The 14,086-nt window shown below is 35.3% G+C and overlaps 1 protein-coding gene across 4 annotated transcripts in view; it reads right to left on the reverse strand.

The window, feature by feature from the left end:
- Positions 1-14,086, reverse strand: part of LOC106672170 (phosphatase and actin regulator 4) — a 107,588-nt gene that overhangs the window by 32,323 nt on the left and 61,179 nt on the right. For 3 of the 4 annotated variants that reach the window (XM_014403370.1, XM_014403369.2, XM_014403371.2), the window contains 2 exons: positions 11,269-11,427; positions 6,883-6,996 (listed from right to left, as the gene is read on the reverse strand). In XM_014403370.1, coding sequence (XP_014258856.1) covers positions 6,883-6,996; positions 11,269-11,427 — 273 coding nt within the window. The remainder of the gene's footprint in view (positions 1-6,882; positions 6,997-11,268; positions 11,428-14,086) is intronic. The other variant, XM_014403372.2, reaches the window with a different exon arrangement.

Here is a 14,086-nt window from a genome sequence, read left to right on the forward strand (position 1 = left end):
CATTAACGTAACTTTTTAGAAATGGTTTACATTAACAGGGATACACACAGCATCAATTACAGAACAGACACATGTAAACTCAGCCGAAGCTACGCTAATATCATAAATTAAATTTAATATGAATAACAAACATATAACATACAAAACATATAATAAAACATATAAAACAATCGTTACACTTCACACATAGAACAATTTTACTAAATCCCCAACAATTTGTCTATCGTTTCCTTAATAATCCCGCCTATAATAATCTTCAATGGCTGACTAGGCCCGAACTTCAAACCATTACTTTTTTCCATTGTCCCTTTCACGACAAAGAAACCGACTACTCAAAGTAATATGAATTTCTATCCCTATTTCCTTCCCCATTCTTTCAAAATCAAACATATATAAACAAAAAACATGAATACATTACTAACACTCTCAACACGACGATCTCTTTAGATGTAAGAGTGGTCCTCGAGACCAAATCTTGAGAGATTATGTAAATAAAGCGATGTCAATCAATCACGACACCTAACAGTGACACATCTACACGGAAAATACACACTTTGAGTGAGTACAAATAGTTTGACTAAACCTAAAATTTCTACATTGTGTACATCATTACATAAATTCATATTCACATCTTACATGTATTTGTATAATTTAAACAATGTTTATAAATCCCAGGCACTGAAGATGTTCTCGATAAAGGTGGAAACGTGGAACGATAAAGAATATGTTTTTCTAAACCTGCATCACACCAGACCCGCATCTCACGATCTCTAAATAACCATTACATAACTCACTAAATACTACACACTTGATAAAAATATTGAAATTTTACAAATTAAAAAATTCTTGTAAACTTCCTGAAATCCTGGTTTTCACTTTAAATATCAAGAAATTCTAATATTATGACCCCATGCTATTTTACATAGGGATGTTTTGTACATCGTCAGGCTATAAAAATAAAAACATAAATAAACTATTAAATTTAGTTTGATTGTATTGACGTGGGATGGTTTTCCTCACCAGATTTTTTAAAATTTAAAATTGCGAATGTTTTTAGATTAAAACAAAAATATAGTTGTTTTTATATAATTCCAGCCATCTTTTTTTACAAAATTAACCAAAATCAGCCCAAATTGGACACTTGACCAAGAAATAATGTTGCAGAGAGGAAATAGATCAGAGGAAGGCATTTTACGTATCTATGCGCCTCCAATGAGTTTTGCAATCCATTCACACAAAGATTAAAATTTTCATTTCTGCTTTCACAATTTTTTGATAACTCTGTCAAAAAGGCCATTCAAAGGTTCAAAAAACAAAAAAACTAGCATCCTGACAGTTAAATTAAAAGGAGGCCTTGAGATGGTGGACAATGAAGCTGAACTATATTCAAATGAAATAACAAGAATTTTTCATCAGTTATTTTTTTTGCCAGTTTTTCTTTTCCTCAGTGTTGTTCTTGCATTGGATTTTGATTTGATCCCCACTTCCAGACATTGATTAAATTCTTGACCTCAAGTATAATTTTTTTTATATGTTTTCAATGGAAAATTATGTAATAGAAGAACACACATGTCACCTATATATTATTTAATCACAGAAATATAAATGTAAATAAATAGAGCAACTTTTTCACCAAGATTTATGGAAATAAAAGTACAAAATAAGCACGTTTACTCCAGTATTCCCGTTCATGTCAATGGATAAAATCGGAACCAAACATCCATATTTTTTAGTTCTAATATCAATTCGAAGAAAAGTCAAGAAATTGATTATAAATCAGGCAAACTGGAGTCAATTTGGTCCAAATGGACTTGAGAATGAGACGGAACGGAATGGAGCGGGGCTAGCTACATCTAGCGGAAGTGCGACGAATCGGCAGCTTGCCTGCAACGAAGACAGATGGCTTCGCGATGCGAAGCGACGCGGACCCAACTTTTTCTCAGACTAATAGAACCTGATGATTAAATTTATTTTGCAATCTTAAATGTCAACTTGGCCTGTATTGATTTGCTACACTTACTACTTATTAGTAATGATGTCGATGTTTCCATTCAATTATTTTGGGAGTAAAATAAAATTATGCCATGCAGAACGCATCTTACAAGCAAAGGGACGGCCTTAACCCTCTTCGTTCTTGCTTGTCCGTAGATGGTAAATGATTTCTTTGACTATCAGTTGCTAAAACATTAGCATAGATTTCAACATTACCGTTTCTTTGAAACGAACAGCCCACAAAATTCTGCTTGACTGAAAGCGTCTTACAAGCGGACATCCATGATCCTCTCTATTCTTGCTTGCCGGTATAATGTTCGTCTTTGATTGTGAGCTGCTACACTGGTTAGCATTGATGTATATTAAAGCTTCTTTGAAATAAACTCGCAAATCCAACATAATAGCTTGAAAACGTCTACAAGGGGAGGTCCTTCATCATTTTTATTGTTGTTTGACGATAGAAAAATTGTGATGTCGTGAGACTTACTTACACCCTTTTCAGTTGATAAAATATAAGCATTGATGTTTCTACTAAATGGATTTGAAAGATAAACATGATTCTATTTGTTAAAAGGGTTTTACAAGGGTACAACCTTAGACCTTCCTTTCTCGCTTCGATATGCTAAACCGGTTAATATTGATGAAGCTTTGAAATGAATTTGCAACTCCAACATAATTCCGCCTGATAGAAAACTTCTTACGAGGGGACAGACTTCGATCATTTTTATTCTTTTTGTCCATAGAAAATTATTGATGCTTTTAGACCCTCTTCATTCTAGTTTACAAGATTAGTGACGTTTTTGACTGTCAGACGTTAAACTAATATTATCTTCAATGCACTAGTTTCGTGGTCCGCTTGACCAATTAATATATTCCAATTAATTAAGGTTTTCCGTTGAGATAAAAAAGTCAATGGCAGGAGCGGGATTCGAACCCACGATCTTCGGCTTGATACGCCGCTGCTTTACCACTTGAGCTATCATGACCTCGATCCACTCCGACATCAACCTCCCACCTCAACCACACCTTTTGAAAAATGGCAAAAAGGAGGGAAAATTCAAAAGGTGTGGCTGAGGTGGGAGGTTTAGCGGATCCACAGTTTAGCGAATGTCAATGTAGATGCTTCTATTAAATAACTTGAAAAATGACCAATATTGTATTTTGTAAATAGCGTCTTACAAGGGGAGAGTCATAGCCCCTCTTCATTCTTGCTTGTCTTTGACTGTCAGTTGCTAGTCTAATTATCATTGATGCCAATGTCGATGTTTCTCATAAATAATTTGAGAATAGCCGACAATTTTGTTTGAAAAAAAGCGTCTTACAAGGGGAGAGTCTTAGACCCTCTTCCTTCTTGCTTGTCTGTCCAAGAGTAATGACGTCTTTGACTGTCAGTTGTTAAACTAATTAGCATTGATGTCTATGTTAATGCTACTTTTAAAATAACTCGAAACTGTAACAAAATTCTGCCTGACTGAAAACGTCCTACTTGGGCACAGTCTAAGGCCATTTTAATTATTGCTTGCCAGTAATTAAATTAACCTAAGATTAATGAGGTCATTGACTGTGACATGCTAAACTGGTTTTCATTGATGTCAATATTGTCGTTTCTTTGAAATGAACTTGAAATTCTAACCGAACTCTGTTCAACATCAATTTGCCTATTCTCGTGGGATTTGTGGATGGTTTGTCAGACGCGTTTCAGTATTCAGCTGTGGGTAGTCCTGGCTCATGGATTCAAGGGAAAGTCCCAACACAAACTAAACACGTGTCTGACAGACTAACATAATCCCTATCTACCAATTTACTGGTCAACATGCATTCATCTCACAGAAATCTCAGCATTCTGCCTGATAGCGCCCTTCAGGGGGGCAGTCTTAGACCACTATTCATTTTTGTTTTGCCGTAAAAGATTAACGATATATTTGACTTTAAAATGATAAACTCCTTATATATTATTAATATCTATGTTGTTCTTTTAAATTAACTTGAGAGTTTAACAAATTCTAACTGAAAACGTCTTAACAAGGAAAAGCCTTGGTTTATCTTTACGTCTAAACAATTGTACGAATAGTTAGGGATGGACCACTTAACGTCGAAATAAGAAAAGAAAAATATCAAAATGTTAAAATTTTTAATTTAATTAAGCTTATCTTAAGTTAAATCGGATTATTAAATAAACAGGCACTCTACTACGCTTAAAGAGTCATAAAGCTGTATTTTAAAAAAATTGGGCAAAAAGCTCGGCTCCAGTAACACGAATGAATTTAAGCCGTTGACTTAATGAGCGCGATGAAATTATTTATGTCTTTTCTGTCCGTTAAACTGGAAATTTTGAATTGTTTTTGTAAAGGGGATTGGGTTTCGTTTAATTACGGGCCAGAATTAAACTGCTTAATATGTGGTCTGCTACGAGGGTTCTTGTTAAAATCAACGTAAAACCATAAGAGGAATTCTCGATGTAATGGGTTAAGGGAATTTCGTGGTAATATAACATTTTAACATGGGAAATAACGTAACGGGGAGGTGGAGTAACTAAAATCTCGCCGAAATCTTTAAACGTTTGTTTTTACATTGAATTGGAGAACGTGTGCATTGCTGGGAAAGGAATTAGTCTGTAATTGTGACTGATGACTGATTAATTAGGGTTAATTGGAATTTCGATTTTGAATTATAGCAACTTTGGCCTCATTTTTGAACAATTGCAAAGTTTTTATGTTTGGAAAGGGGCACAAATTTTACATTTTACTACCACCGAACTCGGAAACAATTTCTGGTTTTTTGAGGGGGATAAGTTTTAATTTAACGTTTTTCCAATTACTATTCTACCTTTATACAATTACAAATTACACACAGGACAGTTTAATTCAAAACACGTTTCTTGATGTGACCAAAGGGTTTATCAGCATACTAACAATATTCCTACCGATAGATCTAAGTGAATCTTTCCTAACTTGTGTTGACTTAGTTTATACGTGAAGTATAAATAAAGTCAAATGCATACAATAAACTTGATTATACTGATTTGGCCTTAGTCGCCCTGCTCGCACGCCTGGGATATATTGGGTTGTCCGGAAAATAATGCAGGATTTTGGTATTAAACAAAAAAAAAGAAACTAGTTACTTTAAAGCAATGTTCTTTAATCAAAATAATTTCCCATACTCTCAATACATTTCTCCCAACGTGTTGGTAACTTATTAATTCCGTCTGAGTAGAATTCAGAATTTTTAGAATTGATAAAGTCAATAAATGCATTTTCCAGTTCCGTTTGATTTTTGAATATTATGTGTTGTAAGTAGTGGTCCAGGTGTCTAAAAAAATGGTAGTCAGTAGGCGAGAGGTCCGGAGAGTAGGGTGGGTGAGGCAAAGTTTCATAGCCAAGCTCCAATAATTTTTGTGACGTTACACGTGACACATGTGGTCGAGCGTTGTCATGCAACAAAATGGGCCCTTTCCGATTGACCAAAGAGGGCTTCATTACTGCCAATTTCTGATGCATGGTATTAATTTGGTTACAGTATGATTCAGCATTGATGGTTTCGCCAGGATTTAAGAAGCTGTAGTGTATTAAACCAAATGAAGCCCACCATACCGTAACCATTACCTTTTTTTGATGAGTTGGGGGCTTTGGAAAATGTATTGGAGCTTCTCCTTTGTCGAGCCACTGTCCAGAACGTCTAGTGTTATCGTAGAGAATCCACTTTTCGTCACATGTAACAATTCTGGCCAGAAATGGGTCATTTTTGTTTCGACAAAGAAGTGATGCACAAACATCAAAGCGCTGATTTTTTTGGCGATCGTTTAATGAGTGTGGAACCCAATTTTCGAGTTTTTTCACTTTTCCAATCGCCTTGAGGTGGTCAGCGACGGTCGTTTTACTGACTTTGAGTTGCTCTGCAAGTTCTCGAACAGTTGTTTTGGGGTTTTCTTCCACCACTGATCGCAGAACATCATCATTAAGAGAGGAAGGCCTTCCACGACCTTCTTCATCTTCAAGGCTGAAATCTCCCTCCCGAAATTTTTTAAACCACCTTTGCACAGTGCACTCATTAACACAACCCTCGCCCCAGACTTGGTTAATGTTTCTAGCCGTTTGGGCTCCGCTTCGGCCGAGTTTAAACTCGTAAAAGAAAATCGTACGAAATTCTCGCTTTGACATTATAAGGATGACTGAATTATTTCCAAGTAGCGGAATGCTACAGAGGTAAACAAACAATATCATTTGGAAGAGGATTAATAAGTGTTGACATTCATACAAATGAGTAATCCTGTAAACGTAAACAGAATATTTTATATAGATTTTTTTTAATGAAAACTTAAAATCCTGCATTATTTTCCGGACAACCCGATATTAAAACCAGGGTAACTCTGGAATAATTTGCATCGTTAAACAAATCGGGAACCTTTGATTTATCATTATCTTTAGGCGTTATTGGTTATTTGTCAAATACATTTATTGAATTTTAGTATTGGTAAAATTGGATATATTCAAAATTTGGACTTTTACATTTACACAAATTCTGTCCTTAAAGTTGGAAAAGTTGCAAAGTTGGAACCAATTTGATGGGTTATTGCAAAAAATTGCATTTTTTCTTCGGTAGATGTGGGCTATTCCTTTTCTTTTTCAAAGGACATCAGCTTAAGATATAGACAGCAAAATGTATTGTAATTTTTTCTTAATAAGAAAAATAACTTAATAAGTGTGGCATATAAACGTAAATATTAGAGAGCCGGTAGTTTAATTTTCACTGCCAATGGTTATAATTGGATGTTGTAGTATTTACTTGCAAATAAGTGTGAAAGAAATCGTGTTAATTGCAAAAATTTTCAACAATATCAACAATTTGTTTACGAACTAACAAATTGACTTTATAATATAAAGAAAGACTTACGCCTCGTCTGAGGAAGAGCACCTGGAAGAGGAGATGTTGGGCTGTCCAAGAGAAGGATGCCCTTTTGGACGAGTTCATCACGGGGGGCACGCACTGAGATCTTCCTTTCGAGTGCTAGACAAAAAGTGAATTTTACTTTTTTTTGTAACAACAGGGATTATTTCAATTTTAGAAGTTTATTAGAAAAGTGATGATTCCAAAAAAACAGGATAACAGTGGCTATGATAAACAAAAACGAATACTGTTTATATTAGTTTGTCAAGTCTGTTCAGCTAAATTCTATACTAACTTAGCGGGGTTTTTTTAAATATTTGTTTTTCGATATAAGCGTTGAAATGGCCAGATAGATAGATATTTTTGTCTAAGAACTAATCACCATAACAAAAAGGTCAAACAATTTGAAAATTACCTCATCTGGAAAAGATTGGCACGATGAGCGCGCAAATGTTTGGCAAAATTAAATTCACCAATTACATATTTAAGTTTCCCTTCTAAATCTTCCTTTAACGTAAAAACTACCAACGGAACCAAACTGAGTTTATCAGACAGAAACTTTTGAGACTTTTTCTTGAGGTCTGCGGGTCAATGAACCTGTAGTTCGGTCGTTACCTATCATCCTGGTCCGCATATCCTTGCTGTGTATTGCGAAATTGTGGGCACGAAACCGCCATCGAAGATAGCGAAATGTCGAAACGTCGAAATATGCGGAATGATCGGAAGCAATATGAGTACAAATACGTAGCATATTGTACGTGCACAACATCTTCAAGTAACTACAAAACAACAATATATATGCGCACTAAAAGACTGCTGGGAATAAACAACCCTTCTGACAAGTATAATTTGAAAAATTGTAGGTCGAATACTTCCTTGAAATTTTGGTAAAGTATATTGCTCGTTGATGACAGTCGTTTGAAGTCATCAACAACATGCTGACAAACCTGAACGCCTTACACAAAAACATCTACTGCAGAATCCGAACACAATCAATATAAACTTCCTAGACCTTACAAAAACTGATAACAAGCTAGGATTCGACGTAAACAGAAAACCATCGACAACAGGCGTGATAACAGCTGACTCAAATCACCCATGAGGCACAAAACGGCAGTGATTGCCAACAAAGTGTCGTACAGACGGAAAAGAGTACCAAGAACCACAATAAAAAAGCAACACACAACGGCTACAACATAGACATAATCAACAAAGCAGTAAACAACAAGCATACACAAATTCAAGAAGACATCTCAAAAATATACATAAAATTCTTCATTCAAAAAATTGGGAAAGTGATGTACAAATAAACCAAGAAAAGCAACCAATAAAATTAGAGATATTGTGAGAGAATATCACAAGACTATACACAGTAGACTCAAATGGCAATTATACAAAAGCATACGAATGGGTAGGGGAAAAAGACAGGAAGAAAATTATGGACAGATTCAAAGAGCATAATTTTTTGGGAAAATCAGGAAATGAAACTAAACAACTCACCTCACACCTCAAATAACAACAACAATCAGGCAAATCTTCAAATTACTTCTTGAAAAAGGAATAGGACGAAAAATGAAACTTGAAAATCAAAAGTAAAAAACAAACAACTCTGAAAGACCAACACACATAGGAAATGCAGTCCAAAATACCTACACAGCTACACATTTATTGCTGATTAATTTCTACGTAAAATTTTAAATTGTCGTTGGTTTATGTAGTAGGTACCTCACCCTGGTTATTACCCTGCTCCAGAACTGAAGATAACATGCCAAAATACCTCTGATAGAGCACGCATATAGGAAAAGACCAAAACTCACCCCACGCAACGAAAACTCAACTAACAAAAAAGACAACAAATCTGTACTATTGTAAACAGATCAAACACAAACAAAAAGATAAACAAATTTATTCAACAAATCAGTACTGTACCAAAAGCAAACAATAAAATAGGGAAAATCATAAGAGAAAGTTATCTAGACCAAGTGAACAAAACGGCAATTGTGCAAAAACATGAGAATGGGTTGAAAATGCAAAGAAAAGAGAGAGAAAAAACTAAAACAGATACAAGAACATACATTTTTAGGGACCACGTCAGCAAATCAACTACAATACAAAACTCACCTCACGCAACGAACACTCGTCTAACAAAAAGGATACCAAAATCAATAATGTAATTAACACAAAAACAATGATAAATAAAAAATATATTTGAAATGGGCTTCATTCACAAACGTTGGGAAAGAGAAGTACAAACAAACCAATCTATTTAAAAAAATAGACAAAAACAATACAATTGGGGAAAATCGTGAGAGAAAATATCGAAAAGGTTAAACCCAGTACTGAAAAACGGCAATTGTACAAAAACACGCGACTGGGTATGAAAAAAAGACATGAAGAAAACTGCAGACAGATGACAAAGAGCGTACATACATTTTTGGGAACGGCAGTAGATGAAACAACAACTAACCTCACACAACGAACAACAATACAGGCAAATCGTCAAATTACTCCATGACGAACAAATAGGATGAAAAAAGAGACAAGAAAACCAAAACTAAAAAACAACTTTTCATGACAAACTCATAATAGGAACCAGGAGAAACAAAAACACTCACAAGCCCTACACTGAACATGCCAAAAAGCGTTTCTGTCAGTCCAAAATGAATTAAAGAGTCCAAAATCGCACGTCTAATGCGTATAAAATTTAACCTTTAATCCCTTTTTTCATAATAATAATTGAAACTTTAGACCAAAAAGTATTTTGATTCGATTCGACAACCCCGATGTTTCTAGCATATTAAACGCGAAGGCAGATCGAAATGATCGAAACGACCCAGCTACAAATTTATTCTGAGTAAAGTTTTAAATTGTCGTGGGCTTATGTTAAGTACCTCCCCTAGTTATAACTATGACCCAGAACTGAACATGCCAAAATGCCACTGATAGAACGCATATAGGAAATGCTGACCAGAATGATAGAAACGACCAAAACTCACCCAACGCAACGAAAACTCAACTTAAAAATTAAATTTAAAAAAGACAACAAAATATGTAATTAATCTTAATGTGAGGTATTGGTTGCAATGAAAAGCTAGTGCCACGAGCGGGATTCGAACCCACCAGCAGAAGGTCGTGGGTTACATATAGACTAATTAATAGTAAGAAGTTATTTGGTCAATCGGATCAAGAAATATAATGGATAAAATATGTAACACACATGTAATATGTACACGCAGAGCAAACAAAAACACAAAGATAAACAAATGTATTTATCAAATTAGAACTGTACCAAAAGCAACCAATAAATTAGGGAAAATCGTAAGAGAAAGCAAACTTTCTAGACCAAGTAAACAAAATTGCAAGAACACTACTACAAAACGTCCAAAATAGCACGTTCAATGCATGTAAAATTTAACCTTTATTCATTATTTCATTATAATAATTGAAATATTAGACCACATATATTTGGATTCGATTCAACAACCCCTAAGTTTCTAGCATATTAAACGCGAAAGCGATTGTCAATTTAAGCAAAAAAATATTTTTATTCGTTTTAATCTTATCTTCTTTCTTCTTGGTTGTTCGCTTGTTTTAAGATCTTTTTAGATGTTTTTTCAGAAAGTTACAACCTTTTCAAAATATCCTTTTATTATATCGATATCGATTTCGGGAGCAGCAGCCTCCCCTCTTTAGTCTACATAATAAAAATTTACTAAGTTACATATTATCAACAATTTTTTCCATATAATTTTAAATAAAACATAATTTAATGGTTGAAATACTTAAACAGACACCTACCTGGTTTCAATTTTACCTGGTTCACGAGTGGGATTCGAACCCACGACCTTCGGCTGAATACGCCGCTGCTCCACCACTTGAGCTATCGTGACTTCGATCCACTCGGACACCTCCTACTTCCCATCTCAATTTCAAATAATAAGGATAACCAGTATAATGGTATAACACATAAGAACGTTCGAGTTTATGCGGTAATAAAATTGAAACCAGGTAAGTGTCTGTTTAAGCATTGTAACCATTAAACTATGTTTTATTTAAATTATATGGAAAAAATTATGGGTAATATGTAACTTTGTAAATTTTTATTATGAAGACTGAAGAGGGGAGAGGCTGGTGCCCCCGAAATCGATAACGATATTTTTATTCGTTTTCAACCTACATAATAATAAAAGTTGAGTTGACCCACTTAGTCCTAGTCCTCGAGAATCGTCAATCGTCTTACGAGAAGGCGTACTGTTTGTAAGGACATGTACAACAGGATCAAGGGTGTTAGGGAAGCGATGTTGAACGGACGAATATGCCAGTGGAATAAAGGCTAGTGGTAGGCTGGGATTTTGAGCTTTGATTAATTCAACATTGGCAAGCACAACTTACATCTAGACGCGGCTTCGAACTTTTCAGACTTCTTCTTTCGTTTCCACTTCCATGGTTTAAAGAGGCGACCGAAGGCTGAGAACTTGCTCTTCCTCTCGATCGGTGGGGTGCCAGAACCGAGACTGTTGGTCCTAAGGGCGGCTCCATTTGCCTTTTTACCTGAAACAGAGAATTAGTAAGTGTTTAAACTTACAGAATCGACTTGAAGATTAAATAAAACATTTTATACAATCATAATACAAATGGAATAATTACAAGACAAAAGTTCCGACTGGAAGTTGAGCATGAAAGTTAGACAAGGTTTCTTTTAAAAAACCTATTTGCGAATGTAAATACCAATAAGGATGAAGTTTTCCTTTTGAATGATCCAGCATCCGTAGAGGAAGCGAACATTTACAGCAGACCGTGACACTTTCCACTCGGGTTTTTTGTTATACCGTCTTCCGAAAAAAACCACGTGCCCATTTTGGTGAAACCTTAATTTGGTCTTTAAGCGTTCGAATTGGATAAATCGGTTACCTCCGTATCAACAATAACACTTCAAAAGATTTCATTTTTGCATGGTACAAAATAATATTTTCTCAGAAGAAAATGTGCCAAGAGATCTCAAAGTAGAGAATCAAGTTATATTTTTCCACTGAAACTCCCACTTTTATTTTCCACAGGGTTTTCATTTCACCATATCTATTCTAGGGAGTGCAATTTTGTAAATGTAACGAAATCTTTTCACTCGCATCTTCATTCTTACAATTGGACGTATAACATTTTTATCTCGCAAGTCCATCAAGTCCCTCTTAGCAATCCCAATCTACAAAGTTTACTTCCCCGGTTTTAATAACAATTTCGTGTATTTTTGGTTTAAACTACTGTTTAATAAAGCATTCTACGATAATGTTCCTCGATTGGGAAATTTTTAATTTTATAACCAAATGGATTTTTCATTTTTTAAAGGCTAACAAAATTAATAACAGTGTCGAATACTTCTGAATTAATGAAAGTTCAAAATCCCAGCATACCACTCGCCTTTATTCCACTGGCATATTCGTCAATACAAGTTTTTTTAGGAGACGAGCTAAGCAATTTTTTTCTAAGTCCGTCAAATTCCTCGCGCCATATTATTCGCTACTGTTGTGACTCGTGTTGTGACTGATTTAGAGAATGTAATGAAACAGGTTAAGAACGGAACATGAAGGGAAATACACGAGTCTTTTTTTTCTTATGAGCATGATCCAATAAAATTCATCATCACTTCTGGCAAAGAGATTTGCTTATTCGAATTGCTTATTAATATCAGGGATAATTTTAAGACATTACATATTATAGCATTGCATTTACACATAAATGAGTTAGGATGAAGAATTCGTAAGGAAAAAAGAAAAAAAAAAAACAAACTGGCATCCTTTAAAAAGAAATCGGGCATCAGGGCGAAAGTGTAAACTAAAGCCACGCCTTGGAGGAGGTAGACAATTCTCGTTTTCACTTCGGCATCTGTAATTAATTTGTTGCTATAAAAAAACAAAAACAAAGAAAAACTAGTAGCTCTGTTTAACGAGATTGGGCTTGAAGTACCTCGGGCATAGTTCTGTGCTTAATTTATGTGTAAGGATCGATAAAATCAGAACATTCTGCTGAAAATGAAATTGCACAATACAAGGCATAACCAGCCCGCAAGCACAAGACAATGAAAGAACTTTGCGAGTTGATAAGTAAATGAAGGTCTATCAAAGTCACAACTCGGCACTTCGGATTTCTTCAGACCAGCTTGTAAGAATCTTATATTTTCAGCAGTATAGAAAACAAGAGCATGTAAAATTGGTCTGGTGTTGTCGAATATATCTACTAAAAAACTTTTAGATGGTTCACCCCTCGATCTGGGCATAAAATGACTACTGTAGCACTAGCACGTGGAACTCGAGTACAGGGAGACCTTGACATTCTTTACATACATAAGTAAAGGAAATTTCAACCATGCAGTTGATAAGCTGGACAACTCACATGCACTATAAATACTGTGCCGTAAATCACTTACGCTATATCGATAAAAAATCAATCTTGATTTTTGTTTCAGTTTTGATAACTGTGACCTAGCCCAGATCTGGGGAAATAACAGGGTTCCGGGGTCCTTGAGGGTTCAAGGAGCCTCGTCCGGCGTCGTCTATAGAAAAGTAATTACCTGGATATATAAAATAGGTATTCAATAGCGGAAGCCGTTGAGTTATTTTTGAAAAACCGGCTTGGTTATATAATTCATAATGCGCTTCACTTTACGAAGAGAAACAAATAAACAAAGACGTCTACTACACCCAGTTTCTCGTAAAAGAATTTCTACGCCGTGTACGTATTGCGGGAATATAAAATTCCATGAAAACAACATTCGTTATGACTTTGGGCCCTATTTTGTACAGTGTAATTAACAAAACCAATATTGTGAGATTTCTTCTTGAGGCCGGAGAGGTGAACTACATAAAGACAAGCCAACATAGCAAGTATGTAGATGTAGATGTATTAGTGGGTGTCTAATATACTGCGCCCTTTAAGAGCTATTATATCCCCCGTTCTGTGCCTATAGCACACCGGTGAGTCCTATTTCATCAAGGCACTTGATCAGTAGACCGGTTTCAGTGGTTGAATTTCCTCTACAGTCACATTGTACATCCCAAAACAATCCTGCGGGCATGTGTGGCACCACAGTTTGCTAATGGGCGTGTTGGTATTTCCTCTGCCTCTTGGCACAATCTGCATGAGCCGTCTTGGATTATACCTATCTTATTTAAATGTTCATTTAGTTTGCAGTGTCCTGTCAAGAATCCTGTTTGTC

Source organism: Cimex lectularius, unplaced genomic scaffold, assembly GCF_000648675.2.
Source record: "Cimex lectularius strain Harlan isolate CLEC.00 unplaced genomic scaffold, Clec_2.1 scaffold17, whole genome shotgun sequence".
Taxonomy (NCBI): domain Eukaryota; kingdom Metazoa; phylum Arthropoda; class Insecta; order Hemiptera; family Cimicidae; genus Cimex; species Cimex lectularius.